The sequence below is a fragment of the Gopherus evgoodei genome, chromosome 20 (assembly GCF_007399415.2).
Source record: "Gopherus evgoodei ecotype Sinaloan lineage chromosome 20, rGopEvg1_v1.p, whole genome shotgun sequence".
Taxonomy (NCBI): Eukaryota; Metazoa; Chordata; order Testudines; family Testudinidae; genus Gopherus; species Gopherus evgoodei.
This window is the reverse complement of record NC_044341.1, coordinates 3700979-3728851: the sequence shown is the minus strand read 5'-3', so window position 1 is coordinate 3728851 and position 27873 is coordinate 3700979. Positions and strand designations below refer to the sequence as shown.

Sequence of the window (27873 nt, the reverse complement as noted above, 5' to 3'; positions counted from 1 at the left end):
GAGACCTGGCGCGGCAGTCCTCCTGCTGGAACAAAACACCAGTAAAGTCAAGCAGCCTTTTGCCTGAGTGAAGATTGCAGAATTGGGGCCTGCTTCACTATTGCCCTCCACTTCGTACAATCATTTGCACTAGGGCAAAGTGGGTGTGTAAACCTCTACGAAATCAAGAGTGGTAGTAGCTTACACTAACTTTGCACTGGTGTAAATGCTTATATTATACAAAGCACAGAGCAATAGAGAAATCAGGCCTCTCTATTATTTATACTGGTTTTAAGAAGAAAGCCTGTGAAGGGTGAGAGAAAACCTTTTGGACCCAACTTCTGATCTTAATTTCACCAGCTGAAATCAAGAGTAACTCACTGAAATTAGCAGAGATCAGAATCCCTTCTTACTGGGTCTAATCTTGCAATCTTTATTCAGGCAAAGCTCCAATCGACATCAGTGCTGCACTGCTGGTAGTCATTACATAGTAGAAAAGAAAAGAAAAGAAAAACTGTGGTATGTTACAGTGCCCTTTACAGGAAAATTGTTATTCCAAGAATAAAATTTCATTACAGAAGGCATTTCAGAGAAGCATTAACAACCATAATTATTTTAGCTTTAATTAGAACACATAGGAGGCATTTCATTAAATACCATTGCATGAGAAATCGTTCCAACAGGCTCCAGTGTGTGTTTGCGCTCTCATTACACATAAGTGTTTGCTGTACATTTGCTTTTTTGTGTGTGCCAAAAGCATCAGAGATAACAGGTTTAAAATATGCTGCCATGAGAATACCAGTCTGGAAAGTTTGGGTGTAATTACAGTGTGTGAAGGGAGGGTGTTCCCCTCTTCCCTTGTCAAAATTTATGATTATTTAGAAAATCTCTCTCTCCCAAATTGGAATTATCATTATTGTTACAAAGCTAGGCTTGCATCCTGAAGATTTTGCAGTGTCTCAAGGGGAAAAAAAAAAGTCTGAAGAGCAGAGGCAAGTAGATACAAGTCTTCTGCAACCTCAGTGCCCGTAGATAATTTCCATTCGGGTTTCTCTTAGAGCAAACTGCTACGTTTAGAATAAAGATGCACAATATGTTTTGGAGAGTAATCAGATTTTTTTGTTTTCCCCAGTATGGTATCTTTAAAGCCTTGCACACAATTTCCAGCTCTCTCCGTATGTGCAAGCGGAATCTGATTGTATTGGAGAAGCTTGTGAAGTTAGTAAATGAGCGTGTGGAGTGTGCAAATGAAACAGATCATCTCTAACCATGCATTCCAAACCAGTCTGGTGGCTCAGAAATAACACAGTCCAAATTGTTGCGTTATGATGAAAGAAGGCAGTTGGGGAAACTTTTACATGAGCAATAGCTGCAAACGTGTATCTGAAAAAGATCTACTTTGTGGAAACAAAAAACAAAATAATCCCCAGCTCTCCTCCATGTCCCTAATGTAATAGGGAGCTTTACTTCTGCCCAGGAACCATATTTTTCTAGAGCAAAAGAAAGTCAACCAGCCTTCTAAACCAGGGGCCCAATCCTGCCTTCCTTAGCAAAACAGAGTTCTGCCAGAGTAAGAGCCTCAGGATTGGGCCCATGGCATGTTTCGTAGGCAAGTTTTTAAATCACAGAAAGGTGTCCCTCATTTTTAAGGTAGTGAGGATGGAATTCCCTCCGGGACAGCCAGCCAGCAAGAGGCCTATGGGCCTTAAATGGTGCCTGTGCATCCTGCTCTGGGGTGGAGGTCACTGGAAGGGCCAGATCTTGAAACCCCTTACTATAGAGTGCAGTGCTTTACCATGACTAGCCAGTGGGGTTTCTGACAGCTCCCTAGTTAATGTTTGCAGGATCAGACCCTATACTTCTCTCTTGGTACTCGGTCCCTTTACACTTGGTGGGTTGGACTCAGTAACTCCTAGCTGGTCACAAGAGGCCTGTGAGGCATGTTTCCATAATGTCTGTTTCCCCTTTTTTAATTAACAACTCTGCAATACCTATAAGAGTGGGCATATTTTCACTTAAAAAGAAACCAGAGCCTGATCCTTCTCTGATTAAAGTCAGTGGCCAAGATCTCATTCTCATCAGTGGGAGCCAATCAGGCCCTTAAAGTTGTCCAGAGTTTATATCTATAGCTATGGTTAATGGTATGTTAATCCTCAAATAACTGGCCGTTCTGCTCTGCATGTCTGAAGGGAAGGTATGTTTTTGCATTGTAAGCCAGGAGTTGCTAGTCAATAGTAAATAAACAGTGGAGCCTTTAACTGGAAGGAGGCAGAATTAATTACCTTGCAACCTTATTTATTTTGATGTGATATTGCATCATTCTTTCTTCACTCACCTTGCTTACTTCAGGGTCAAATCTGGAAGCCCTGGCTCCCATAGACTTAACTGGGAGTTCTACCTAAGTAAGCACTAAGTGAGAAACAAATAAGGACCCTCAGGATTTGCTCCAGACTGGGGTTGCTATTTTTATTCACTAGACACCAAGGCATGTATTGTTGCTTTTTCTCTGAGGAATCCACCCTTCCCTGCCCTGGCATCACCGAAAGAATGAATTTCAATTTAAAAACAAAAACAACCCACACAGGCAAATTCTAAGCAATTTACAGTCAGGGAGTAAAAGTTACGAGTTGAACCCATTTATAGTGAGGATTTCTGAGTATCTTTCTCTCTACTAGATGTTATGGGTAAATGTAAAAAGTACCCAGTATTGCAATAAATTGCACTTTAATCTTAATGCATTTCCCTGACACAAATCTAATATAAATCTTTGCAGGTGAAAATGGAAAAAAACTCCTAAGTGCTGAGATATGGCTAACTCACTTGGTCAAAAAAACTTCCATCATTCACCCCATAAACTCTGAACTGACCTTTTCCCATCTTTACCTGAAAGATTCTCATGTCCCAAGCTATGAAACCATTTTTCTGAAGCCAACTACAGAAAACTTGAGCCAAAAAATGGCAGCAAAATATTGAGAGACCTCTATAACTTTCCAAACAAAGACCTCTGATGCCTGTAAACAGTAGCTCTGCCTGTATTGTCTGTCACCTTGGGAATCCCTAGGGTGCATTATGCTGCGTCTCTTTAGTACAGCGACTGTAATTATAGATCTGGCTGGAGAAGATCCATATTCCCTTTGCACAAATTGATACTAACATTGAGTGACTGAGATTTAATGCAATCTGTTTGGCAATGGAGTAAAACAGTTTCAAAGCTGCAGCAGAGGGTGGTTATTCAATATTGCAGACATCTTGTTGAGGTACTCACAACAGCAGGTATGGTCACAACCGAGGAGATTTCATGTAGTCTGAGGGTTTATTGCCAAAATATTTGGTTGGTTTTTTTTAACATCAGTAGTTTTGGTAGCTGGTGTCATCATAGACCGTTTCTATGTACCTTTAAGAGATGAAGTAGGTGGTTTGATATGTCTCTGTTATGTTTTTCCAGACTCACAGAGCTAACCATGGCTCCTTCTGTCTAAGTGGCTTTTATTTAAGATCAAGAAAAGCAGCAAAGAACAAACAAATATTAAGTATCGGAGCGGGGGGGGGGAGAAATAAGCCTGATAGCCCTGCACCTTGTCTAGTGGTTTACCCCGTGCACAGCAGGTATAAAACACTGCTGTTTGATCTGCTGGCATTTCCTACCCCCAATTGCACACACTTTGCACAGATTTACTGGATTGCACAGAGTGGAAAGAGAGGGGGAGGGATCAGTCCAGAGTGTGAGACTCACTGCTAACATTCTGCATCTGAAGGGAAACACAAAATGACAGCTGCCAAGCAGCAGACAGGGAGGCTCCTTTACATTTAAAGGTGCAGGGTACATAAAGCAAAACAACACTATTTCTTTGAATGACACATCGATGTGCTCCACACTATGTAGCACAGATAGTCAGGGCTAGAGAATTTAGGGCCAGATTTGGTTCTTATCCAGCTCCTTAAGCATGGCAGCAGGCTGGGGGTTTGCGCCGGCAAGAAGGTTCCACGGTTTGTGGAGATATTATTGCAGAATGAACAATTTACTCAGTGAATGGAGGAGCCTCTTTGTTTTTCACAAATCGTCTCTGAGCAATTTACAATGTTCTCAGATTTATCCTGCATTTGTTATTATTCCCTGGGTAATTTCTATGGATAATTCTTGGTCTGCAGATTGTTGAAGAGCACTTTGTTGTTGTGACTATTCAGAAGTCGCTGTGTAGGGTAGTTTTGATGGGTCCTATAAGATCATATAGGATTGTTTCTATTCCCTGATTGGATGAGCATAACTCTTAGCCAGATTTTAGTTGCAAATATGCATTCATACTTCACTTTCCACAAATATTCTTTTAATTGGCTTAAATTCACTGTTTCCATGATCATTTGTCCCAGTAAACAGGTTTGCTAGAATCTTTGTGGGATGGAGGACAAACATAAGCTAACAAAACTCTGTGTTTTAGTCAAGTGAATATCCAGAGAACATTGTGAGGCATTTACTAAAGCCTAATGTAGGTGCTGGCATAGCCTGACTTCAGTGGGCTTTAGCTCAGACACAGAGATTACAGGCACATCTACACTGCAAACGAAGGTGTCATTGCAGCATCCCCGCTCTAGCTTTAATCTAGCTAGCACAGGTAACAATACCAATGAGGATATGGCAGCACAGACTCTGGGTATGTACCCACAGTCCCCAGCAGGCTTGTACTGTGGTGGCTAGCCTAAGCCAAAGCTGCATCCACCACTGTTCCCTACACCAGCTAGACTGAAGTATGTCGAACCCTGCTGCAGTCACACCTTGATTTGCAGTGTAGACAGACTTGCCCAAGATCACACTGGGAGCCTGTGACAGGAGTTAAAGCTGGGTCTTCTGAGTTGCAGGCTAGTGACCTAACCACTGGACCATCTGTCCTCCCCATTACTAACATGGTAAGTGATTAGAAATTTTTAGTTTCAGAAGAAAATGTATAAAATCTTAAGCAGGTAAAGCTGGGTGATACAGATATTGTGACTATCCCACACCCACACACCCGCCAACAAACCTGTTTATTCATTCTCTTGTTGGAAAGTGCTTTAGAAATGCCTCTTTCCCATAACCATTTTTCAGATCAAGCCTTAACTGAAAGGGGAATATATTTTTCTCAACTTCATAATTTAACTAGAAGAGTCAAACAATGCCTCTGAGCTCACAGTGAAAATTCAGTTTAGGGCTTGGCTGTCCTGATAGATTCCGCTAAATGGCATTTTCTGCTCTCTTTCACCTGCTGTTGTCGTGTCTTTGAGGTGTGAGACAGTTGCTCACACTCTGACATTAAAAAGCATCTTCAGACAAACAGCTATAACAACACGGTTTCCAAAAACAATCAGTTGGAACTCAAAATGGGGGTAGCTTAAAGCGTCCTCACTTTGCTGGCTTTTAGAAGGTGGAGGGAAGTTTTCTTTGGTATGTGAAATTGAGCATGGTGCCACTGAGTTTTACAGTTTGATCTCAGAAATAAGGAGGTTTATTTGACTGTTGCAATTACACCCTTTCTAGAATGTTTGAAACTTTCTGATAAAGCCTTTTTGTTCGAAAGAAAATAAAAATCTCTTGGGTACCTTAGTGCCTTTAAGACACATATTCATTGTGACAGCAGCAGAGGGCATGTCTGCTCAAAAATCACGTGCATGGTCATGATGGTATGGCAGTGGGTGCTTAGGTGCAACAGTCAGGAGGATCAGACGAGTACCTAGAAAGAGAGCGATGGATTAGATGTCTACAAGGCAACCCTATAAATAATTTAATTTGGCTTCATAATTCTTAAGTATCAGCAAAATAAAACATGCACCGAATGTAAATAGCAATTTGCATCTAATGCATTTACAGACTTAGGGCCCAATCCTGCTTGCTTTGAAGGAAGTGGCAAATCTTCCTTTGATTTGAGCAGCAGCAGGCTCAGGCTCTTGCTGCCTTTATTCATGTATTTTGATTTGTTTGATTTGTCAGCTGAGGATATTTTGCGGTCAATGGTGGTAGTGTTTTAGCTCCAATCAGGATCAGGACCCCATTGTGCTTTGCAGACCCATAGTAACAAACAGTTCATACCCCAAAGAGCTTAAAGTCTAAATGCAACAAGTGGTGGAACAAACTAATGGATGGAATGGAGGGAGAATGAGAAATAGGTAGTTACACAGACTAGTCCTGCGCACAATTTTCAGGTTGCAAGACAAAAAATAATCCTACCGCAAAATTAAAAGCCCTGATTAACATGCAGAATTTTCAGTGAGAGCTTTGTGTGTAGGACAGTGGTAGGACGGGGCCTTGGTAGAGTTTTATGTTGTTGGTGGTAGGGGAGTGGTTTTATTTTTTGTTAATTTCGGTATATGTAAGAATTCAGTTGTAATTAATACAACATGAAGCCTGATATGGCAGGGGGAAAATACAGTTAATGAATTAAGTATATTCATAAGAGATTAGTGTAACAGTATATTCTGCAATGAGACAGGGAAGATGTGATGTCATTCTGTAAAATACAAGGCCACAAAGACCTGCAGTTGTAAGGCTGTATCCAGTATTTTGGTGAGGTGGTGTTTCTCTCTAGTGTGTAAACACACACACACACACACACACACACACACACACACACACACACACACACACACACAGATTAAAATTAAGTTTTTTTACTCTGACCCGTGCCTGCATAGACATCCCTTCATTAAACTGATATTTTTAATGTCTTATAACTGCAGCAGGATACAACAAGGTGTGTGTTAATGTGAGATAACATACGGCAGGCACGGTGGAGGGCCTTGTTTTTTGTCTCAGCCTTCAGAACGCCTCCCAGGCATGTGTTATCTCTGAGTTTCATGCACCTTGTCATGACTTACTGCTTAATTAGATGTTTTTAACTGAATTCTTTTCCCTTTGTTGGAAGTGGAAAAGCTTTTTTGAAAAGCCAGGTTCAGAGAAGGTTACTGGGCTGCTCCTTGGGTGTGTTCTTTAAAAGTTACACCAACATGGCCTTCCGTTTGGGGAGATGTGAATTTGGAATGTGGATTGTTCCTCATGAGTCGATGCCTCGGAGAGAGTGTGCATGACCCACTGGCCACAGCTGCAGAGCTTGGCTTTTTAGTACAAGCTGTTGAGAGTCATGCTTTCAGCTCTGGAAGTCTCCAGTTCAGTCTCTGGTATTGGCCAAGACAACGGCCATCCCACATGATCCTAAGATTAGAATAGATTTGGCATCAGGCCCCCTGGGTTCTGTTTCAGGTTCCATCACTGCCTACTGCCTTGGTCAAGTCACTGCGCCTACTGGAGCTGTAACTCAAGCAGCTACATACCCAATCACATACAAATGCTCTTTAAAGGAGAGGAGATGAGTGTGGGAGACTCTATGGGACAAGCGTGAAACAGGGATTGAGAGGAGGATGGGAGGCTGTTTCAAGGATGACCCAGGAATGGGAAATGGAGAGAAGATAAGGTGGTAGGTAAGACTGGCAGTGGGTCAGGCCCAATTCATAGATTCTAAAGGAACCTCCAACATCCCCTTCTTTTGCTCTGAGTTGATCTATTGCACATCGCTTAGCCAGAGCACTGGCCGACAGAGCCCAGGATGCCTCTCTCCCGCATATCTCGACAGACCCCCTTTTTTTCTACAGATGTTTGTTGCAGAGCAGGGCGAGTTGAGCTTTTGCGTGGCCTCCTGGCTGCTGCCGAATTCTATCGCATTGTGCTGCTGTCCCGGCGTTCGGTTTGGGCATTCGTGCTGTTGGACTGGAGTTATGCCTCGAGCTGGTCCAAAAAGACTAATTATGTTTTGCAAATGTTTTTAAAAATTTCATTTTCTTGAAAATTCTTGTGACAATGTTTAGATTTTAACACCCCCCATCAACCCCGAAAACCTGAAATTGTTTGGATTTTGGTTTTTCCTCCCCCCCCTTCTCCTTTTTATTATTTGTCCCTGAAGGGGGAGGTGAGGAGAAGGGACTGGAAATTGGAGCAAAAGGAGGGACAATTGAAAACTCAAAACTTTTCTGATTTAGTTTTTTCCATCCAAAAATTGGATTTTTTTTTTTAAAAATCCAAACCATTTTCTTGTTTTTTTTTAATCAAAGGCCATTTTTCATCAAAAACAATTTTTGAGTTAAAGACTGCAGTTCTAGTTACGTCAAGGCAGGGGCTCCCACAGCCCATGGAGCGGGAACTCTGTGTGTGTGTGTGAATAAATCTAAACAAACCAAGAAAGCCACCAGGCAAGCTCAGTTTACAGCAGCAACATGAACTTGATACAAGCTTTTAAAAAAAATTATTAACACATTTATGCTGTTAATTGACTATTCTTGCTAATGACAAACTCTTCTTTAAGTGCCTGACATGGAGCTAACAAGCTTAGTGGGCAAAACTTCATTGCTTATGGGGCACAGATCTTCCCTCTGAGTAACTGAGCTTGGTAGGGTACAGAATGTCCCTGCCCTAGGATGTGATGTGCTCAGTGGGGGCTACTGCCACCTTATCCTTGCACTAGCCTCCAGCGCAGATGCACATCCCTTTGTCAAGGGAGAATGGTTTACAAATCTTTAAAGCCAAGAGTCCACAAGCCTTTCCTCTGACCACCAGATCCCCTCTATGGTCCCTCAGTGGTGGTTGGGAAGGTGCCCAAGAAGCTTGGTTTGGTGGCATGCAGGGGCTCCCTGCCTCCACCCTGGTCCTGCCTCTGCCCCTGGTGCAGTTTAGCCACACAAGTCCCACTGTGTCCAAGGAGGAGAGGGCAGGATTTGAGGTTAGTTCATTAGAGTTTCCTGAACATGCTGACAGTCTGCACCCAGCCCATCTGTTGACTCCATTGTGAATTCTGCCTGTGAATTGCTGGCAGCAGTGAGGATCTGCTTAGATGAGTTTAAATTAAATGCAGTTTTAATAACAAACTCATTGATACACCACATCCCCCCTCCACAAACGTATCCACATTCCAACAGGACAAGGCCGTGAACAAAAACCTGAAATGACTTGAGTGGTGTCCTGGGCAACTCCATGAGAACCTCTATGAACAGCCCAGCAGCAGCCCCCAAAGCAAGCTAAATGTTATGATGCACAAGCAACAGGGTGGAGCTGAGAACACTCTAACACCATTCTGGGACTCATTTGGACGTTTTCACCTGGAGTCCAGGTCTGGTTGCTCCATCTCCAAAAAAGGATACAGCCAAAATAGAGGGGATGCAGAGATGGGTAGGGAAAATTATTAGATACATGGAAAGAAAGACTCCCTTACGAGGAGAGACTGAAAAGATGGACTGGTCAGAGAGGAGACGTGAGAGAAATTTACAAAATAATGGGTGGTATAGAGAACATAAATCAGGCTGTATTTACCCTTTCTCAAGGGGACGAATAGGCAGCAAATTTTAAACCAATTAAAAGCTGTTTTTTAACATAGCACATAGTCAGCCTGTGGATCTCATTGCCACTAGATAGCTTTGATTCCAAGAGTTTATCAGGATTCAAAAAAGGAACAGATGCTTACATGGCTAATGAGAACAACCAGAGTTACATTATACAGGATAGAAATATGTGGGTTATAAACGCTCTTACACTCAGGGCAGAAGCCAACTGCTACCTGCCTGAGTGTAGGAGGAAACTTCCCCTATAGGCAGCTTATTTTATTGTGAAGTGCCTTGTATTTGTCTCTGAAATAACCAGTTTTGGTCACTGCTGGAGACAGGACACCGGACTACCAAGAGCCCTGATCTGATCCAGTCTGGCTATTCCTCCTATTCATGAGTAAGACACCCAAAATAAACATAAACAGGAATCTCAAGTAGGAGCGAGGAGGTTATTTTCCATCTGCATTGAGCAATGGTGCAACCACTGCTGGAGTCCTGAGTCCAGTTCTGGTGCCCACAATTCAAGAAGGATGTTGATAAATTGGAGGAGATTCAGAGAAGAGCCACAGAATGATTACAGGGTTAGAAACCTGCTTTATAGTGATAGACTCAAGGAGCTCAATCTATTTACCTTAATAAAGAGAAGGTTAAGGGGTGATATGAGTACAGGCTATGGAGAACAAATATTTAATAAAGGGCTCTTCAGTCTAGCAGAGAAAGGTACAACATGATCCAATGGCTGCACGTTGAAGCTAGACAAATTCAGAGTGGAAATAAGGTGCACATTTTTAACAGAGAGACTCATTAACCATCGGAACAATTTACTAAGGGTCCTGGTGGATTCTCCATCACTGACAATTTTTAAATCAAGATTGGCTGTTTTTCTAACAGATCTGCTCTGGGAATTAATTTGGGAAGTTCTCTGGCCTGTGTTGTACAGGAGAGCTAACTAGATGATCACAGTGGTCCCTTCTGGCCTTGGAATCTATGAAAATGCTTAAGAACAGCCATTCAAATCCATACGCTCTGCAAAATCAACTTCTGAATGACAGTTTTCTGTGTGTCTGTCTCACTCTCCATACATGCCCAGAGATGAAATACAAGAGAAAGGCAGGCTGGAAAGTACGTCAAGTGCCCGCGAGCCCAGCCAAGCCTTTGCAGCCTGTTCCCAGCAGAGCTCAGACCCCAGCAGCCGGGAACTGGCAGAGAACGCCGAGTACCAAAATGCAGTTTAACAAACCCCAGCATCCCATTACACACCGGAATTTTGCTGCGTGGTGCTGTAGGCAGCAGGCTGGGTGCTCTCAGGTCAGGCATGTCCTCACTGCCAGGAGCACTTGTTTTACCTAGCAAAAGGTCTTGCCACGGTATATTTCTGGTGTAATATCCCCTTGCTATGTGCTCTAAGAAGCTGCCGCCCCAACTGGAACATAATGAGATTGTCAGCATATCTGCACAGTCATAAACCTGGGGAGCTCAGTAACGTCCTCGTGCTGCAAATACCCAGGATGCTGGCACTCAGCTCAGAAATGATACTTATCTGGAAACACACATGCCTGGGAAACTTCCTCAGCTACAGCAGGCCAGATTTGCCTACTCCAAGCGTCATCTTGCCCTGCATGCTTGGCTTTGTTTCACAAGAGTCATTTAACCTTCCCAGACCGCCCAGCTCTACTGACATTAGTACTCAGAGCCTTGAAGCAAAATGCTGCTCTTTGCTCTATCTCAGCAGACAGGCAGCGACATCTAGCAGAGGGAGCCAGGAAATCCCAGGTTCTATTCCTGGCTCAGCTACTGACTTGCTTTTGATCTAGGTACTTACCTGGCCCCCTCACTGTAGTATCTGGATGCCTCACAATATTTAACGTATTCTCTTCATACTGCCTAGGTATTGCTGTTATCCCTATTGTAAGATGGAGAACTGAGGCACAGTGAGGCTATGTTACTTACCCAAGGTCACCCAGGACATCTTTGGCAGAGCTGGGAATCAAACCCAGGTCTACCACAGCCCAAATCTCCCTAACCACTAGACCATCCTTCCTCCTTCATCACTTGCTTGCTAAGTGATAATCCAAGATCCCCAGTCTCAGATGAAAATGTACAAGGCCTTAATTACCTAAAGATCCCAGGTCTTTGAGTCACAGATTGTTCCCTAACCGCTGGCCCATCTCTCCTCTTCCTCTGCGACCTTTGGCGGATCTCTTAGGCCCAGATCCTCAAAGGTATTTAGACTCCTAGCTCCCACTGAAATCAAAGGAAATCAATGGAAGTTAGGGGCCTAAATGCCCTTGAGGATGTGGGCCTTGATCTCTCTGTACCTCAGGGTTTTTTTTTTCTTTTTAAAATGGAGATTAATTAGCCAAAGTGGGTAAAATGCTTTGGAAATGCTCTGTGCTAAATTCTACTCTATTCAGATTCTTTTACCACCTCAATCCCTGCAGCATCTGGGTACCAGTGTTGGCTCAAATGGATCCAATAGAGGCTCTGAATCACCCAGAGAGAGAGTTTCTGCTGGAAAAAGAATCCACATGCTTGAGTAGATTTGCAAAGGTTCTTTCTTCTCAGTGTCTGGCTTCATGACCTGCTGTGCAGAGCGGACCAAACCAATACCCTGATGCCAGACACTCTGGATCTTAGGATCTTAGGACCAGGTCTACATTTGCCCATAAAGTTCAGTTCAGTGAAACTCCAAAAAGCCAGGATACTCCTCTGCATTGCCAGGACCTGCACAGCTGGGCTGGAGGGCCCTTGAGAACACCTGGGCTCAACTGGACATACTTTAAAGAGCCTCTCCCAGGCTATTTGGGCTTTGCAACCCCAAGACAAAACCAGGACCCGTAGGCAGAGCTGACACTTGCAGGGCCCTGGAGTCGGTGAGAGGTGAAAGGGCCTCAGGCAGAAGCTTTGGGAACAGGTAGAGCAGTTTTAGGGGTGGGTGGGGAGGGGGATCGGTCACTGTAGGTCTGGGGCAGTCTGAGCTCCAGGTTCACTCTCCATGGTGAGAGGGGTCATACATGCCCACTGGGAAGAGGCTTTGACCAAGCAAGTGCCAGTTGATGTGTCCCTCAGGCTTGCCCAGGGTGGAGAAGCACAATAAATTGCTAGAGATGAACCCAAATGAAATCCCTGTAACTGACGGCAAGTCTAGAGTAGGATATCAGGGTTCCTGAGGTGTCAGGTCTATTGCTGGATGGCGGGGTATACGAGCAGTCAGCCCTGGAGCTGAACTCTGCAGCTTCAATTCCTTGCCAGACGTATCCAACATCCAGCTTGCTTGGAATTCTGGTTTGGTTTGAATCCTCCCTTGCTCTATCTCAGCTATTTATCTAGCCTCAGTCCCCAGAGTACTTAGGGGCTGGGTTATGAAGGATCCAGCCAGTCCTTGTTCCATCCAGATGAACTGGATGGGTCCTGAGCTGCATGAGCTCCGTCTCCAAATGGGAGATGACTAGATGGAGACACATCCTTCCAGGCAATTCTCATCTCTCTGGTGCTTCATGTTCCACAGTCTCCACTAGCCGTGATCAGACACTCCCCCACCACTCAGATACATTTTCTCTTGTCTTGTTCTGGACTGCTTCAGTATTGCACTGACCCGATTTCCTTTCTGAGCAGTGACCAGAGGGATTTTTTCATGTCTGGCTAAAAGCTCACGCTGGTTTTATTTAGCACAATATCCTCTAAAAACAAAAGCAAAAATTGCTTCTGATGAACTGCGTGTAAATGAGAACAATACATGGCAGCCAAAGATCTCATCTCATCTAGTGAGCCCCATGGGGTTTGCAAAAGATCAGAAAGTCCCAGCTTTACAGATGGGAAAACAGAGGCAAAGAGAGGACAGGTTAGAGTACTAGCCTGGGACTTGGGAGATGTCCATTTAATTCCCAGCTCTGCCACAGACTTACTCTCTGACCTTGAGTGAGTTACTTAGGGCCAGATCCTCAAGGGTATTTAGGCTCCTAACTCCCACTGAAATCAATGGAATCTAGGTGCCTAAATACCTTTGTGGATCCAGGCCCTAGTCTCTTTGTGCCTCAATTTCCCATCTGAGCAATGGAAATAACACCACTTCCCTGCCTTAGAGGAGTGTTGTGAGGATAAATCCATTAAAGACTGGGAAGCGCTCAGATACTGTGTTGCTGAGACCACATAAGTAGCAGAGATGGAGAGTAAAGTAGCTGGTTAAGAGAGTTGCTCAAAGTCATTCAGTGAGCCAATGATAGCTGGCAACAGAACTCAGGCCTCCTGATCTGCAGTCTCCTCCTCTAACCACTAGACACCATTGACTCCCTGCAGGCTCATTACAGATAGACAGTAATCAGATGCATAAAAATCCCTGCTAAATTTTCTGTGCTTGGCAGATACCAAAGCAGAGATTTTGACAATGCTGCATGCAACATGTGAGAGAAAGCGGAACTTTGTTTTGTTTGACGTGGTATTAGCAGGAGACACTGCCTGTCTTTTCCCAAAAATATTCAGTATTGCTCTAAGCGCACGACTCATTGTCACAAACAGGAAGGGCCATTCAAATCAAGAAGTGATCAGAACAATTATAAAAGTAACAAGAATGTATAGCTACGTTAACAGCTACAGTTAAAATAACTCTTTCATAAGGATAACTCCCCGTTCCATGTGGAGCATTGGATTCAATCTGACACTTATTATTAGAGCTGGTTGGGATTTTTTTTCTCTTGTAGAAAATGTTGAGGAAAATGGATTTTTTTTCTATGAATGTTCCTGTTTTGCTGAAAAGCCATTTTATACTAAAAAACCATGTGGATGGACATTTTTCAGTCAGATCTAATTAATTAATAATTGCCACCAAAAATACCAGAAGGAATCAATTTCTTGAGATTGGTTGTTCAGCAAAACAATTTATCTTAACACATGTCAGTATTACACACAGATCTGCCAACTCCCCCCTCGTCTGGAGCAAGACCCCAGCCCAGCAAGGACCCATGTGAGCAAATCCCCTGTGTCTGTGCAGAGCCCCACTGATGTCAAAGGAGCGCTCTGCATGGGTGCAGAGTTCCAGATTCAGGCTCTTATAAGGGATTCATCTTAAAGCAGTTTCTAAAGCATGGTGGGCCTACGATAAAAGATTTTTGCAGTGTATCCATTTGTATGAGATGTCTAGAATCCCACCCATGAAAACCGTGGCAGGTTAGCCCTGTAGAAAATGCCCATTGCTCCTTTAAGTAAGGTTTCAATTATACTGAAAAATGCCTGGCATCCTATGTGATTTTGCCAGTGTGCAGGCTTTTGAACTAGAAAAATCAGGGCTCTTTCCATTGTGACACTGGTGTCTGATGGAGATCAGTGGTACTGGTGTCTTTCCCCTAGAGGTATCTCCAAGCTACCCACCAACTCCAAAATGGCAGGTGGACTGGCATATTTACATGACTGTGGTTTGAAGCTCAAATTAAAGCCCTCCCCAAATGTTCTGTGGATTGGCAGCAAGTTCTACATGAAGAGAAGTATTTTTTTGTATTACTATTCCAGTAGTAATCTTTGCTGAAGGGTCTTTCGCCCTTCTGTAATCTAAATACATTTTAACAAATTGATAGCAACATTAACATGGCTTATATAGGATCCACAGCCATTTCTAAAAGACACTGCATCTTTGTTCTCTCCTTTTAGATTATGTAGATCCAAGCCACACAAATTCAGGCGTTTCTATAGGAAATACAGTGAAAACCTCTCAAGCATATTACTATAAAATGGATTATACTGTTTAAACCCATAAAGATCCCATATACCCGTTGCCAAAAAGTAATGGGAGTTTGTGCTGCTAAATGAATAAACCTGTGATGCTTAATGCTACAGGGCAGAATGGTGTGTGTGTGTGTGTGTGTGTGTGTGTGTGTGTGTGTGTGTGTGTGTGTGTGTAAGAGTTTGCTACTGTGTTACACATCTGAAACTGGGCTGATCTAGTTTGATATTAAGAAACTTTCTTTGTCATTGGCACCGAACTCCAGTTTCAAATTCCTTTCATTTAAACTTTAGGAAACTCACAAACCTTCATTTATCTTTTCATTCTTTTCCACTCTCCATTTTATTATCCCTTACACACCCTTCCAACTATCTATTTTTCTAAATTAATGTGAAGCGAAAACATTATTTATGAAAATGGACAGTAGCTATTGAATTATAGTGAGCTGGTAATAAATGAATTAAGGATTTTATTTATTAGTATATTTTATTTTATTTTTGCTAATATAGGCATGAAGAAAGGGTTCAGTTTCATGACTTAAAGGATGACTATATTTAATTAGGAAGGAAAAATGGAAGGAGCTAAATTGTTGTAATAAACCCTACCTTTTCAACAGAGATATAAAGCTGAAAACAAACATTGCAATGTTGTTCACTATAGACAGCAGACAGCATTGTGGAGAGCGTTACGTGGATAGTTATTTCTAGGGCTGAGTGAATGGTGGAAAAAAATATCAGAAATATTAATTGAAATTCGAAAGCACATTTCTAAGGGACTGTGTGTGTGATCTATTTGTATTCACTTTCTGTGATCGTTTGAATTTCAATAACAAAGAGTGAATTTTAACCTTGAATATTTGCTAATTTTGAATTGCACAATTTGCAATTCAGGCTGTTACCTAAGTCATCCAATCAGAGAACTGAAACAATTCCATGTGATTTATGAAACTAACCAAGACTGTGCGTATTGTGAATATTCACAATGAATTGTTTGTGAATTAGCTGCAGAAATGCATGAATGATTCTGAATAACAAATACATTTGAGCATTTTGTGATCCTTTTGTAGACAATTCATGAACATTAAAGAAGGCAAAATTAATTCAATATAATTATTAATTGAAAATTACTTGCTCACTTCTCTTTCCCAAACCTGAAGATGAAAAGACTTTATGTTCATGTGTTTGAATAGTTTTTGTTATCCTATTGATTGTCTGTTTTCTAAGGAGACAATACAGTATTCAGGTTTCATTTTTAACTTAACTAGCATCTTTCAGTCCAAAGAATACTCAACTGCTCTCATAAATGTTATAAGCTGATCATGAAACCCACCACAGACATTCAGATATCTTTCAGATTAAACACAGGATATGTTTAATGATTCACAGCAACAGTAGACAACAGTTTGAGTGGGAAGTAAAGAAGAATCTATATTCAACAGAAATCACAGGGGAAATATAAGTGGGTTGAATGTAGAATCGCATAGAAATATAGGGCTGGTAGGGTCTTTGCAAGGTCATGTAGTCCAGCCCCTGGGCTGAGACAAGACCTAGTATACCTACACCATACCTGACAGGTGTTGTGTAATATGCTCTTAAAAACCTCAAGTGAGAGGGATTCCTTCAAACTACTCCAGTATGACTTTGGTCAAATATATTTAACTGGTCAGCTTTGGGACATAATCTGCTATAGTAATTTGCATTTGGAAAGAAAATTTTAGTATAAAGATCTTGTCTAAGCACAGGGTCTCTTCGTGTTAACGATCTCGTGGGAACAGTCTGGAGGCTTCTGCCCTATACTCCATTTTCGCTTTGAGATTCTAAGTTCCATTTACCGATCAGCATCCAGGAATCTTGAAAGCCGAAAGATAAAAACAAGATTCTTTCAATCCTTCCATTTGAAAAGGCCTGTAAGCAGATTGCAGCGTTTCCTAGAGAGACTCATTGACTTGGGGACTTGGTTCAGGTTGTGCATTTAAGATAAGGAAAATACCTGTATAATCCCCTCTGGGAAGAAAGGATAATTACAGACTGCAGGTTTGAAATATAGCTGATGGCACTGACCTCCTTCCCAGGACCATCAATAAATACCTCCCTGCTGAAACACCAGGAAATTGAACAATCTGAACTCTGAAGTACAATCTGATTGAAAAGAAGGGCTTTCAAAGGTACAGTAGGAGCCACTGCCTCTCGCTCACACTCAGACACAGTCACTTCTTGTATATCTGGATATCTACAGTATGTAATTTACAACTGGAGACATTCAAACTGAGGTTAGATTAGTCCTCTTTGATGGATGATGATAATCCTTTGCCCTTCTTAATGTTTACAAACATTAATTAACTAAAGCCTCTCAACCCTGTCTACATAAATACATCTTACCAGTGAGCAAAATGAGGCAGAGAGAGCTTAAGTGATATACCCAACATCCCACTTTGTGCCAAGGAATCGAATCCAGGAATCTTGATTCCCTGGCTGTCCCCTGCTCTAATCACTAGGCATTGCTGTTTCCGATGCAAGGGGCTGGACTAGCTTACACAAAAGGTTCCTTTGTGCTAGCATCTAGAATTCTGTCACACACAGTGAAACTTGTCTTTTAAGCAACCTTTCAAAGGACTGACAAAAATAGATTACTCAGTGCAGGTGTCCTTTTAAAGGTGGAGCAGAACTGGTTATAAATCTGGAGTGACTCCATTAAACTCCGTGGAGTTGACACCAGTGTGTAACCAGTGAGAGGAGAAAGAACCAGGACCAGTGTGCCTAAGGATACTTCTGGGGGCTGTATCTTAAGACTAGAGACTGTTTTATAGGGTTGGTCTCCTATACAGGTTTCACTGAATACCTCTTTAAAACACCCAGCCAAGTGTTAACATTCTGACTTCCTGAAGATCTGTTGCTATAACAGCTGCATTACACACAGGTTTGGTGTAGCTGGGGTCTAGGGTTTGACAGGCATGTGTCAGAGAGAAGGCAAAAACAGGCTGGTAGGAAGGGCGAAGTTCATTGATCTACATACTCCCTGTGGACTTGTTTCTTCTTCACCATGCCCAGTGATTGAGTTGGAAATAAAGCTGAGCAAGTAATTTGCAAATAAACAATTTAGTTGTCACTTTTTCTGCCCACAAATTGTTTTCAAGAAGGACAAACATTCCTCAAATGAAAAAGCATGTGCACATTTTTGTTGTAAAATATTTTCTCCTGTAAGAACAGTTAACCGTGAAGAGCCAATATTTGAACCTCAAAATGTGTCCATCATGCTCCTCATCATGGTATCGGAGTGGCTGGTGGCAAGCTACAAAAATCACATGGTATTTTTCCTGTAATTTGATTGGATGCCATATGTACAGTACCTGACCACCACTGTGCACACCGTTAATTTGTCAATTAAACAGACGCTTCAAAATTTGCTTGTGGTGAATATTCCTGCTTAAAAATTGCTGTTTACAAGTCACCTACAGAAGCGTGAAGGCTCAGACGTTTGTGGAAATCAAACGCAAGCGTATTGCAAACACAGCAGAATTGAAATTCACTTTTGAATTCAAATGAAGATTTGCAGAGGGCTTCTTTCCTGATTTACATCCAGATCGTGTTTGAAACTTCTTCTAGCAAAATTCAGTGATTCTTAACCCCTCCTCATCAGGATGGCATGTCAGTGGGAATAAAGCCAGCTGCAGGGAACAAGATGAAACATTTAAGCCTCAGAAATACCAAAGCCAAGGGCTACAAGACTCCCTCCATCCAGTCCAATTTCCTTTTAAAGCTCTCTTTGCTACATACTGGTGGGTGCCAGGGGCTAAGAATGCAATTTTCTAATGAAAGAACAGGGAAGAGAGTCACCATTTTCAAATGTACATCAGGAACCAATTGACTAGTCTCTAAGGACAGTATTTGGACAGTAGAGTTTGGAGATCCCAGCACTGCGAGGAGTTTTTATACCTTCACAAGCTCGAATATCCACTTGTTGCAAAGACAGCACCATGGATGCCTGGAGGTGGAATGTCATTGCCACCAAAACACCAAACAGTCAGGACAAAGGGTGGAGGGTATCTCCAGAGGCAACAGCACCGTAGGGTTACAAATCTGTCAGTGCTTCAATCCTAACCCATTCCGGACAGATGAAAGCTTATTCTGCTTGATGTACAGTGGGAGCTGGGGATACAGAGGTGTCTGCTTTCTAACAGACACTGAGGTTGAGTGGGATGGGACAAACCAGACAGGGACAAATAGGAAACTCCGCAAACCCTTCCTCACTTTTTGAGAGGAACCTCTTGGATACATTTCCCCTTCCCTTTCTGGTTTCTCTCTGCACCTGGAAACTGAATCCAAAGCAAAGGCTTCTGTGCGCAGGGGACTCCTAGCTGGGGCCAGGAGCAAACCTGCTAGAAACCTCCTGCTTACGCTTCCTAGTCTTGGGAGATCTCCAGCCCAGTTCTACAGAAACAGGCCTTACTCTGTTCTCCCTGGCACTGGTTTTACACCCATCTAGTTCCATTGGCTCAGTGGATGACTCCTGATTTACACTGGTGTCAATTGTCGGTGAGAACCAGTCCCAAGACATTCAGATAAATGACCAGGAGTTTGGATGCTTCCCCAAACCGGAACCAAACCCAAACTCCAAGCTTCCTTTCTTCTGCTATATTTTGTAAACACCGATCTGTACATTTTCAAAGCTTGGCCCTGCTCTCACGCACCCTGAGTGAGTCAGAGGGGACTGCAGCGAAGCCCATGGAGGTCTCAGGATAAGTGAGATCAGAATCAGGGCCATTGGTAGCAGCCAATGCATTATTCTTCCAAGGGAGCAAAAGAGAAACCCTCCTCCAGCCAAGCTCTCAGTACTGCCGGGAATAATCAGTTTGCAGATTGTGAGGTGACAATTAAAGCTCTCAGTTGCAGGGAGTGTGATGGACCATTTATTATGGGGGGCTGAGGCAGCTGCTTGGGGAAAGTCAAGTGCTGGGTGCAGGTGCTTTGCAAGGAAGGATTTTGATACCGGAGTAAATGTGTAAAGACTTTTTTTTCCAGCAAACTGTAGGCAAAAGTGGATCTGGTGGAGTTCTCATTTCCCTCTGCTCTGGCTGGGGCTGTGTTTGTAATATGAGGTGGGGGGTAGGTAGCAGGCAGAGATGGCCTAGAGCTGGCAAAAGGACTCTGGGCAGTCTCCCTGAGCAGCCTCTGGCACCAGGGCATCCTGATGGGAGGAGGGGATGTGGCCAGGGAGCTCTGCACTCCAGTTAATCTGGGTTGTAGAACGGCCACAAGTTAGAACATCCCTTGGACCTAACTTAAAGAGGGGGCTGTGCAGCCCCCCCGAACCCAGAATCCAGGGAGTACAGAGATGGCTTAAAGCCATCTTTCCCCTCACCATCTTGGGCTATATCGCCTGAGACGCAGCACAGAACCCGGGCACCTACCTTTCATTATATTTTGAGAAAACTGCAGCATCACACTGGAAATGCCAGGCCCCTCCCAGGTTGGTCTTTCAGCTCCCTTCTGTCTATCTACAAAGCATCAATCAGTCTCCTATCTAGGCACTGTATCTACTCCCCCTGGCTGCATCTACCATCCCAGCACTTTCACCTATGGGATCTTTCATCCAAGGATCTCAAAGCACTTGACAAGCTTTAATTAAACATCACAACATTCCTCCAAGGTATCTTTATCCCCATTTTGCAGATGATGAAACCCAGGCACACAGAGAAGAAATGAAACAAAGTATGTCCAGAGCAGAGCTGGAATAGTGCCCAGAGTCCTGACTCCCAGTTTTTCAGCTCTTACCACCAGGCCACCCCGCAGCATTTGTGGGTTTATAGCAGCGCCACTGCATGATCCAGCATGATGAGCGTGGGGTGATAAAAGCTAGCCCAACCCTGTTGAAAGCCGTGAGCCAAGGTATACAGAACAGCCACGTGGCTGTCTGTTCTTAGAAACTGGGACTCATTTTGAAATCTCTCTCTGCCCTTGTGTGAAAGTCCCTGTCTCAGCTTAATTGAGTTCTGTCTCAGTGTGTGAGTTTCACCATCTCAGACAGCTACGCCCAAGGTGTGTGCAGCGGACAAAAGAGATTCAAGTCAACACACCACACACATGCACACACACACACGCGGCATTTTGGGTTGGAAATCACACGTTTCTCTCGTTCAAAGAGAAGACAAAACAGCATGTGCCCTCTAGCACCAGGGCTGGATGCTCCCCAGGGATTTTAGGTCCCCATTTACACTGCTGTTCAGCACACACAAAACGTGTAACATGTAGCAACCAGTGCCTCCCCTGGGAGGGTAAACCAGACAGTGGGATCCTGAGCTCTGCCTGATGGAAACGCACCTGGCAACACGATATTGCAGAAACACAGAGGCAACTTCCCTTCCAACATCCGCCCACTACTTGCACATTTATTACTGACACTGCAGTATTTTTAATGGCTAAATTTATTATATGAGAGAGGATAACAGATCAGAGACTATGTGAAAAAATCCCCCGATATTTCAGGACGCCATTTCAAAGCAAGTTCAAAGCATTTCAAACCATGGGCAAGTCTGTAGGGCTAGATTCACCCAACTCCCATTTATTTCAGTAGGAGCTAGATGTCTAAGTACCTTTGTGAAGCTGGGCCTTGGTTATCCAGCTATAAAATGGAGATGATAATACTCCTTGTCTATTTTTGCTGTAATTTCCTTGGGGCAGGGACTGCCTCTCACTATGTGTCTGTTCAGCACTCAATACTATGGGCCCCGCTTCTCAATCAGGGCCTTTTGGCACAACCACAACACAAGTAAATGCTATTCATTAATGACACCCTGCCATTTATAGTCTTTAAACCCCTGGTTTAACTTGGGATTTCCAAAGGGACAGAGCTAAAGATAGGTAGCCCCAAAACACAATCCATCCATCTGCCTAAAACTGTCTGCAGACTCCGTGAGCTTCCCCCCCAAAATGGGAACTCAATGTTCCTTGCTTAAAAATAAACCAGTGCCAGTCACCCAGCACACAAGCCACATCTTTTAAATCCCTCCTTAAACCCCCTTTTGCTTTGCAAAGCCCTGTTTTCTAGCACTGCCTGGACTGTAGGCTCCCTGCAACTGTGGACCTCTGGGAACACCCCCTAAGCCACGTCTTTAATGCTTCCAGGTCCTCCCCTTGTCTGAGCTGATTATTCAGCTATTGCATAGTCTGTAAACTCTCCGGGGCAGGGGCTGTCTTTCAATGCTGGAGCTAAATGGGTCTCTGATCTGGGTAACTGTTTCCATAGAAATAATTAAGTAATAATAATTGTGCATAGTGAAGCAGAAAGCATCAGGAAAAAAACAGGTTTCAAGTTCTCCAGGCAGTTACTAAAAACACACAATAAAAGTATCACTTTAAACATGACTGGGGAGGGGCAGGTGAGTCAAGAGGGCAAGGACTGAAATCCACGGAAGCTAAACTAAGCTAAGCTAAGCAGACAGTGCCACCTAGCCGTATTTTATCATCTTCCCTATTCTCCCCATCCCACTGAGTTCTGTAGCTCTGGCAGCTCTGGCAGGTGGAGGTGATGCTCACTAACTTCAATCAGATCCCTTGCCGCTGCCCGAGCTCAGCTCAACACAAACAGAGACACACAGAGAAAGAGAAACCCACCACTTCTTACTGCATCCTTTTGTAGCCGTCCTCCTGGAGTAACTCCCTCCAGCTGAGCCCTATCCAATTACCTCTCCTCCCCAGCCTGGCTGCCTGGCAATCCCTGCAGTGAGGAGAGAAACACCTGTGGTGAGTTCTGCATCCAGGAGAGCATTTAACTGCTCCCTTGCCACTCAGTGACTGGGTTTATAGTCACCGTTACACAGAGGAGCAGTACCGTGGGCGTGTGCCTGTAATATTCACGCTGACAGTACAGTCTCTGTCTAATACAAGGACAGATGGCTCAGCTCACCAAAATTCCTAACTAGGGTCCTATATTTCTAGGGTTATCCATCTGCGGTAGGGTCAATTCATCCTTTGATATACACACCTATTTCTCATCTAGCCTAATGGAAGAATAAGCCCACCGATGGGAAGGCAATACCCCCAGTGTTCAAAGGTGGGTCAAACCCCAGACAGGACATCTCAGGTGGCCTAAACCAAGGAGACTTTAGAAGAGAAAGCCCAGTACAATACAGCCTGCTTAAATTTTTATATCACAGCCTTAACTCTGGAGGCAAACGCCCCTGAACACTGCGAATGTTCCAATCTAGACTTGTCTACAAACTGTGCATCCCACTGCCCTCTTTGCTTAGCACACGGAGTAACGGAACGTTTCCTGCTGAGAACCATCCAACGGCCTGAAGCCCAGCCATTTTGCCATGAAAACCTTGTCCCCGGTATGTAACTTTAAATCTTGCTATAGTGGTTCTTCCTGCTGCTCTGGGGCCCAGATCTAAATCTCAGAAATGTTCTTTGCTTAGACCAACTCAGCACTTCCCAGAGGGTCAGTCATCTGGAAGCACCAACATGGCCTGGAAAGTGAGACTCTGCTCTTTCAAACTGCATCGGAAACAAAGCAAACCCAGCACTAGTGCAGGCAGGGTTTCGTTTTGCCTGCTGAGTATTAGGCAAACCTCCGATAGTCTTGTGCTAGTCTTGCCTGCAGGCTGGCTCAGGTGTTCTGATCGCCTCTTGAGGGAACAGGAAAGCAGCTGTTCTGCAGATCAGGGGGACATTTTGGTTTGCTCATGGCAAGAGCCAATTTTGGTTCTGAAAAAGCCAAAGAAACCAAACTCCCAGTCTCTGATGATAGTTTTGTCTCTGACTTGCAGCAGGTTTATTGGTAAAAAAGCTGCAGATCCGACCAGGCAAACAGAAAGCGACGCCAAAAAGAAAATGGTTCATGTAGTTATGTTTGACTGTCTGATTGGATTGAGGTAGCCTGGTCTAGTGGATAGGGTAGTGGAGATTTGGAGTCTATTCCCAGTGCTATCATTGGCCTGCTCTGTGACCTTGGACAAGTTATTTCCCCTCTCTGTGCCTCTGTTTCCCCTTCCACCTTCTTGTCTATTTAGATTGCAAACACTTTGTGACAGAACTCTCTCTCCTTCTGTGTATGTACAGCACCTAGCACAATAGGGCCCTGGTCTCAGTTGGGGTTTCTAGGTACTACTGAAATCCAGATCATTATTCAAATTAATTGTCTGCTATGGGTTCTCCTTGTCACAGCACCTATAAAATTCAGAAAGTCATTATATGTAATAGAGACTGCCTAACTGGTCCTGGACTGTGGCTCTGGGAGTGGCAGGGACTAGTTTAGTCTTCTCTAGGCGGATTGGTTTTCTGCAGTGTGCATATTCCTAAAAAAAAGTCAGCACATGTTTTAAAACTGTCATAGTGACACACCATGTGTCAGTGCCTCATCATGCCCTGTTCATCTGCCCTTCACTCTGCTGCTATGCACCACAGCGCCTGGCTGCCCAGCACTCTGTCACGGCATGGAATGCCTCCCAAACACATGTCTGCATTTTACCTTTTTGGTCTGCAAGGTGAGCTTTCCAACAGTGTTTAGCATTACAGCACACCAAGTCCAGATGGATTCGCTCTCTCATCCAGGACCAGGGGAAACTAATTGCTGTGACATGTGGATGAATGGTGCTGCATGGTTCGACCATGTTGCATGGTTATGTAGTCAGACACACAGATACATAGGTGCCAAGTGGTACGTGAAAGCATGAATACACATTGATGCATGAATCCACAGGGATGCCCAAATGTGTGATGAAGTATGAACCTACAAGTAATGCACAGCTCTTCACTGACACATGAATGCATGAAAACACATGGATACACAGTGATGAACAAAACACACGAAACCACAAGACATACACAGCTCTCCAGGGATGCATGGGACTGCATGGATGCATGGATGGATGTCTCAATGATGTCCAAAAATGTAAGAATGCATGGATCTGCAGTGAGACATATCTTTGCAGTGATACGTGGACATTTTAAAAACATGCTCTGGCTTTTTATTTTAGGAATGTGCCAAGGGATAAATATTAACCATCCTGGGAATGTGAAAGAAAGCCCTGACGTCGCTGCTGTCTGGAAGCAGCTCTGCTTTCCTAGCCCATACGGTGATGTTCTTGAATCTTTTAGCCTCTGTTCTTCCCTTAGAACCTCTTAATCAGCCACAATCTCAAGTGTCACAACTGTCAGAACTTTCCCGTTTGCTAGTCAGTTCCGAAGGGAAACCCCATGCAACGTGTCCTCCGGTCCCCAACACTGTCAGAGTTTCACACTGAGAGGGAATTGAATAGACCTGAGCTTATTTCCATTCATCTTTTAGCCCTAACACATTAGCCATTTTTATGTAACATGTGCTGCTCTTTTATTGCCATGCTAACAAGTTGTTGAGCTGTATTTACAATATGCTGATTGTCAGACCCCCTTAATGGGCTCAGTGTACTTGCCCTTTCTGATTAACTGTCGGGTTTGCCGTTTCATTTTGGGCATGTTTATTTCCTTTATAAAACCTGGATCTCACCCTGTTATTTGTTGCTCTAAGTATTAGACGTGTAGCGTTTGAATGTACATCATGGAGTGACCATTACTCAGTAACCACAAAGAATGCCAGGGTTTAAACAATCTGGAGTGATTGCATTTGCAGTTAGCTATGGAGTCTTTGAAAACTGTGGATTCAGAGTTAAGTTGGGTATTAATTTCAAAATATAAAACCCAAAGTCACTTGGCACAAGCCTCTGCCATGGCTCTAACTGAGAAACCTTTATTGTGTCCAAAGAGGTTTCTTAGTGGGGGAAAATAAGCCAGTTTCACTCCTGGTGTAAGGCCACGGGCCCTGTGTGGTGTCTGCTGTTCACCACCGTTCTGCTTTTAATTGGCATTTTCCCCATTAAGTACAAGGCAGTTTGTTCTGGGTTGTTTGGTGAACTGATCTTTTCAGTTAACTTTAGACCAGGGTGACCCAAGTGTGGAGCTCCCACTTGCTGTGGGCCTGATCCAAAGCCAGATGAAGTTAATGGGAGTTTTTCCATGTCCACACACACAGCCCTTAGCTCCCCTGGGGTTCGCTGAGTCTCAGATAGCAGAGTGCTAGGAACAGAATCCAGGACTTGTGTTCCTCCTTAATGGTGCTGTGTGAACATGGGCCCCAATGAAAATCTCAAATCCAAAACCCCTCAAAAAATCAGCAGTTCTGGAAATCTTGAAACAGGATCCAGATCTGAATTTTGCAAATGGCCCCTTTCTCTGTGACAGGCCAAACCAAAATCTTGGATCCCTAAGCACCCCTAAGGCAGACAGAGGAAGGCGGGATTGGGGATCTGGTCATAATTATGCACCTGGTCCTTTCCTAGAGGCCAAACAGGAACCCCAGGTCCTAGCACCCCTGAATTTGGAGGGATAAGTTACAGATCTGCATCTTGCCTGGTTTTCAAACCACCCCTCAGGCAGTTTCTCTTTCTCCATTAAGAAACATACAAGACCAAGGAAAACACCATGGTCATGTCTGTTTACTTCTTACAATGGAAACGCCTGTGCATTGAGCTCCTGGAATGTTGCCAGAGTGGCCCCGAGCATCACCAGGTATCTGCTTCCTCTGCTTTAGACCCTTTCCAGTAACTTTCTTTCTCTGGTGCTGCTTTTCCTTCCAGTGCCCATCCCCTCAAAGGCAAACGGCACCACCATCTCTGCCCTGTCGATGAACAAAGACAGTTTGATTGGTGGGGTGACAAATCCCAATGAGGTCTTCTGCTCCGTGCCTGGCCGGCTCTCCCTTCTCAGCTCCACCTCTAAGTACAAGGTGACCGTCGGGGAGGTGCAGAGAAGGCTCTCCCCACCAGAGTGTCTCAATGCCTCTCTTCTCGGAGGAGTCCTCAGAAGGTAGGCATCACACCATATTTATCTTCCTCTGATTTTGTCTCTCCTCTGCTTCCTTCAGGTCAAAGTGTCTGTGCTATTTTCCAGTGATGAACCTTTGTCATTATTAATTATCTGCATGTAGTAGAGCCTAGGAGCCCCAGTCAAACACAGAACAAAAAGATAAACCCTGTCCCAAACAGCTTACAGTCTAGGGAATGCCCTTGTGACCGTTCCACTGACTTCAGACGGCACCTGCGGGTCCTTCCGATTTGGTGTGATGTACAGGTCTGGTTACAATTTCAACCCCCTAGTTCTGAATCTGGGAAAGTTCAAATCCTGATCCAAATTGAGCAGCTGCCCCATAAGTCTGTAACAGGCCAAGCCAAAGCCCTGTCCCAAACTCCTTGCCAAACTTCATGGGTGCTCAATATCTGGATCCAAGTATGAATTTTGCAGCTTGTGCCCTAGTTCTGGGATCCATTGCGGGTGCTTTGTTCAGCTCTACCAAGTGGTTATTCTTATACCTTGTCATTGGATAGAGAAGTCCCAGTCCAGGATTTTTATCTCAGAATAGCAAAGGCTGCAAAGGTGCTGGATTAAATTATTCCAGTAACAGGCCATGTGTTTTGCTGCTGCTCTGGGTGATAGTCAATTTTATTACATTTTGCAGAGATTCTGCCCCAAACCTGCAATGATGTTTTCTGCATGGGAAGCTCACTGGTTGGCTGTTGCTGTTGTCACTCCAGTAAGACCCATCTTTTGGAGGTGGGACTCCCTAAGAACAACATTAAAGCCCAGCAGGTCTCTGTGCACTCCTGGGCACATGGGTATTTTTGCAATACAGCACATCACCTTGCAAGTTCCTACAAGCTTGCAGCCCAAATGCTTCTTTGTTGATGAATTTGCGAGTCTCCTGCACAAACTTAGATGAGCTGCTGTTTGTTGGAACAAAGGCATCACTGAGGATTGCTATTGTTGAGAATTTGAAACAATAAAACTAGTGACTAGATGAAGGGTTTTTTTTATTCTCAT

At 43.8% G+C, this 27873-nt stretch overlaps 1 protein-coding gene across 1 annotated transcript in view; it reads left to right on the top strand.

Moving 5' to 3' along the window:
• TFAP2E (transcription factor AP-2 epsilon) overlaps positions 1 to 27873 on the top strand; it is a 48896-nt gene that overhangs the window by 14807 nt on the left and 6216 nt on the right. Inside the window, exon 5 of the mRNA XM_030539059.1 lies at positions 26634 to 26862. Within this exon, the coding sequence (XP_030394919.1) occupies positions 26634 to 26862 (229 nt within the window). The remainder of the gene's footprint in view (positions 1 to 26633; positions 26863 to 27873) is intronic.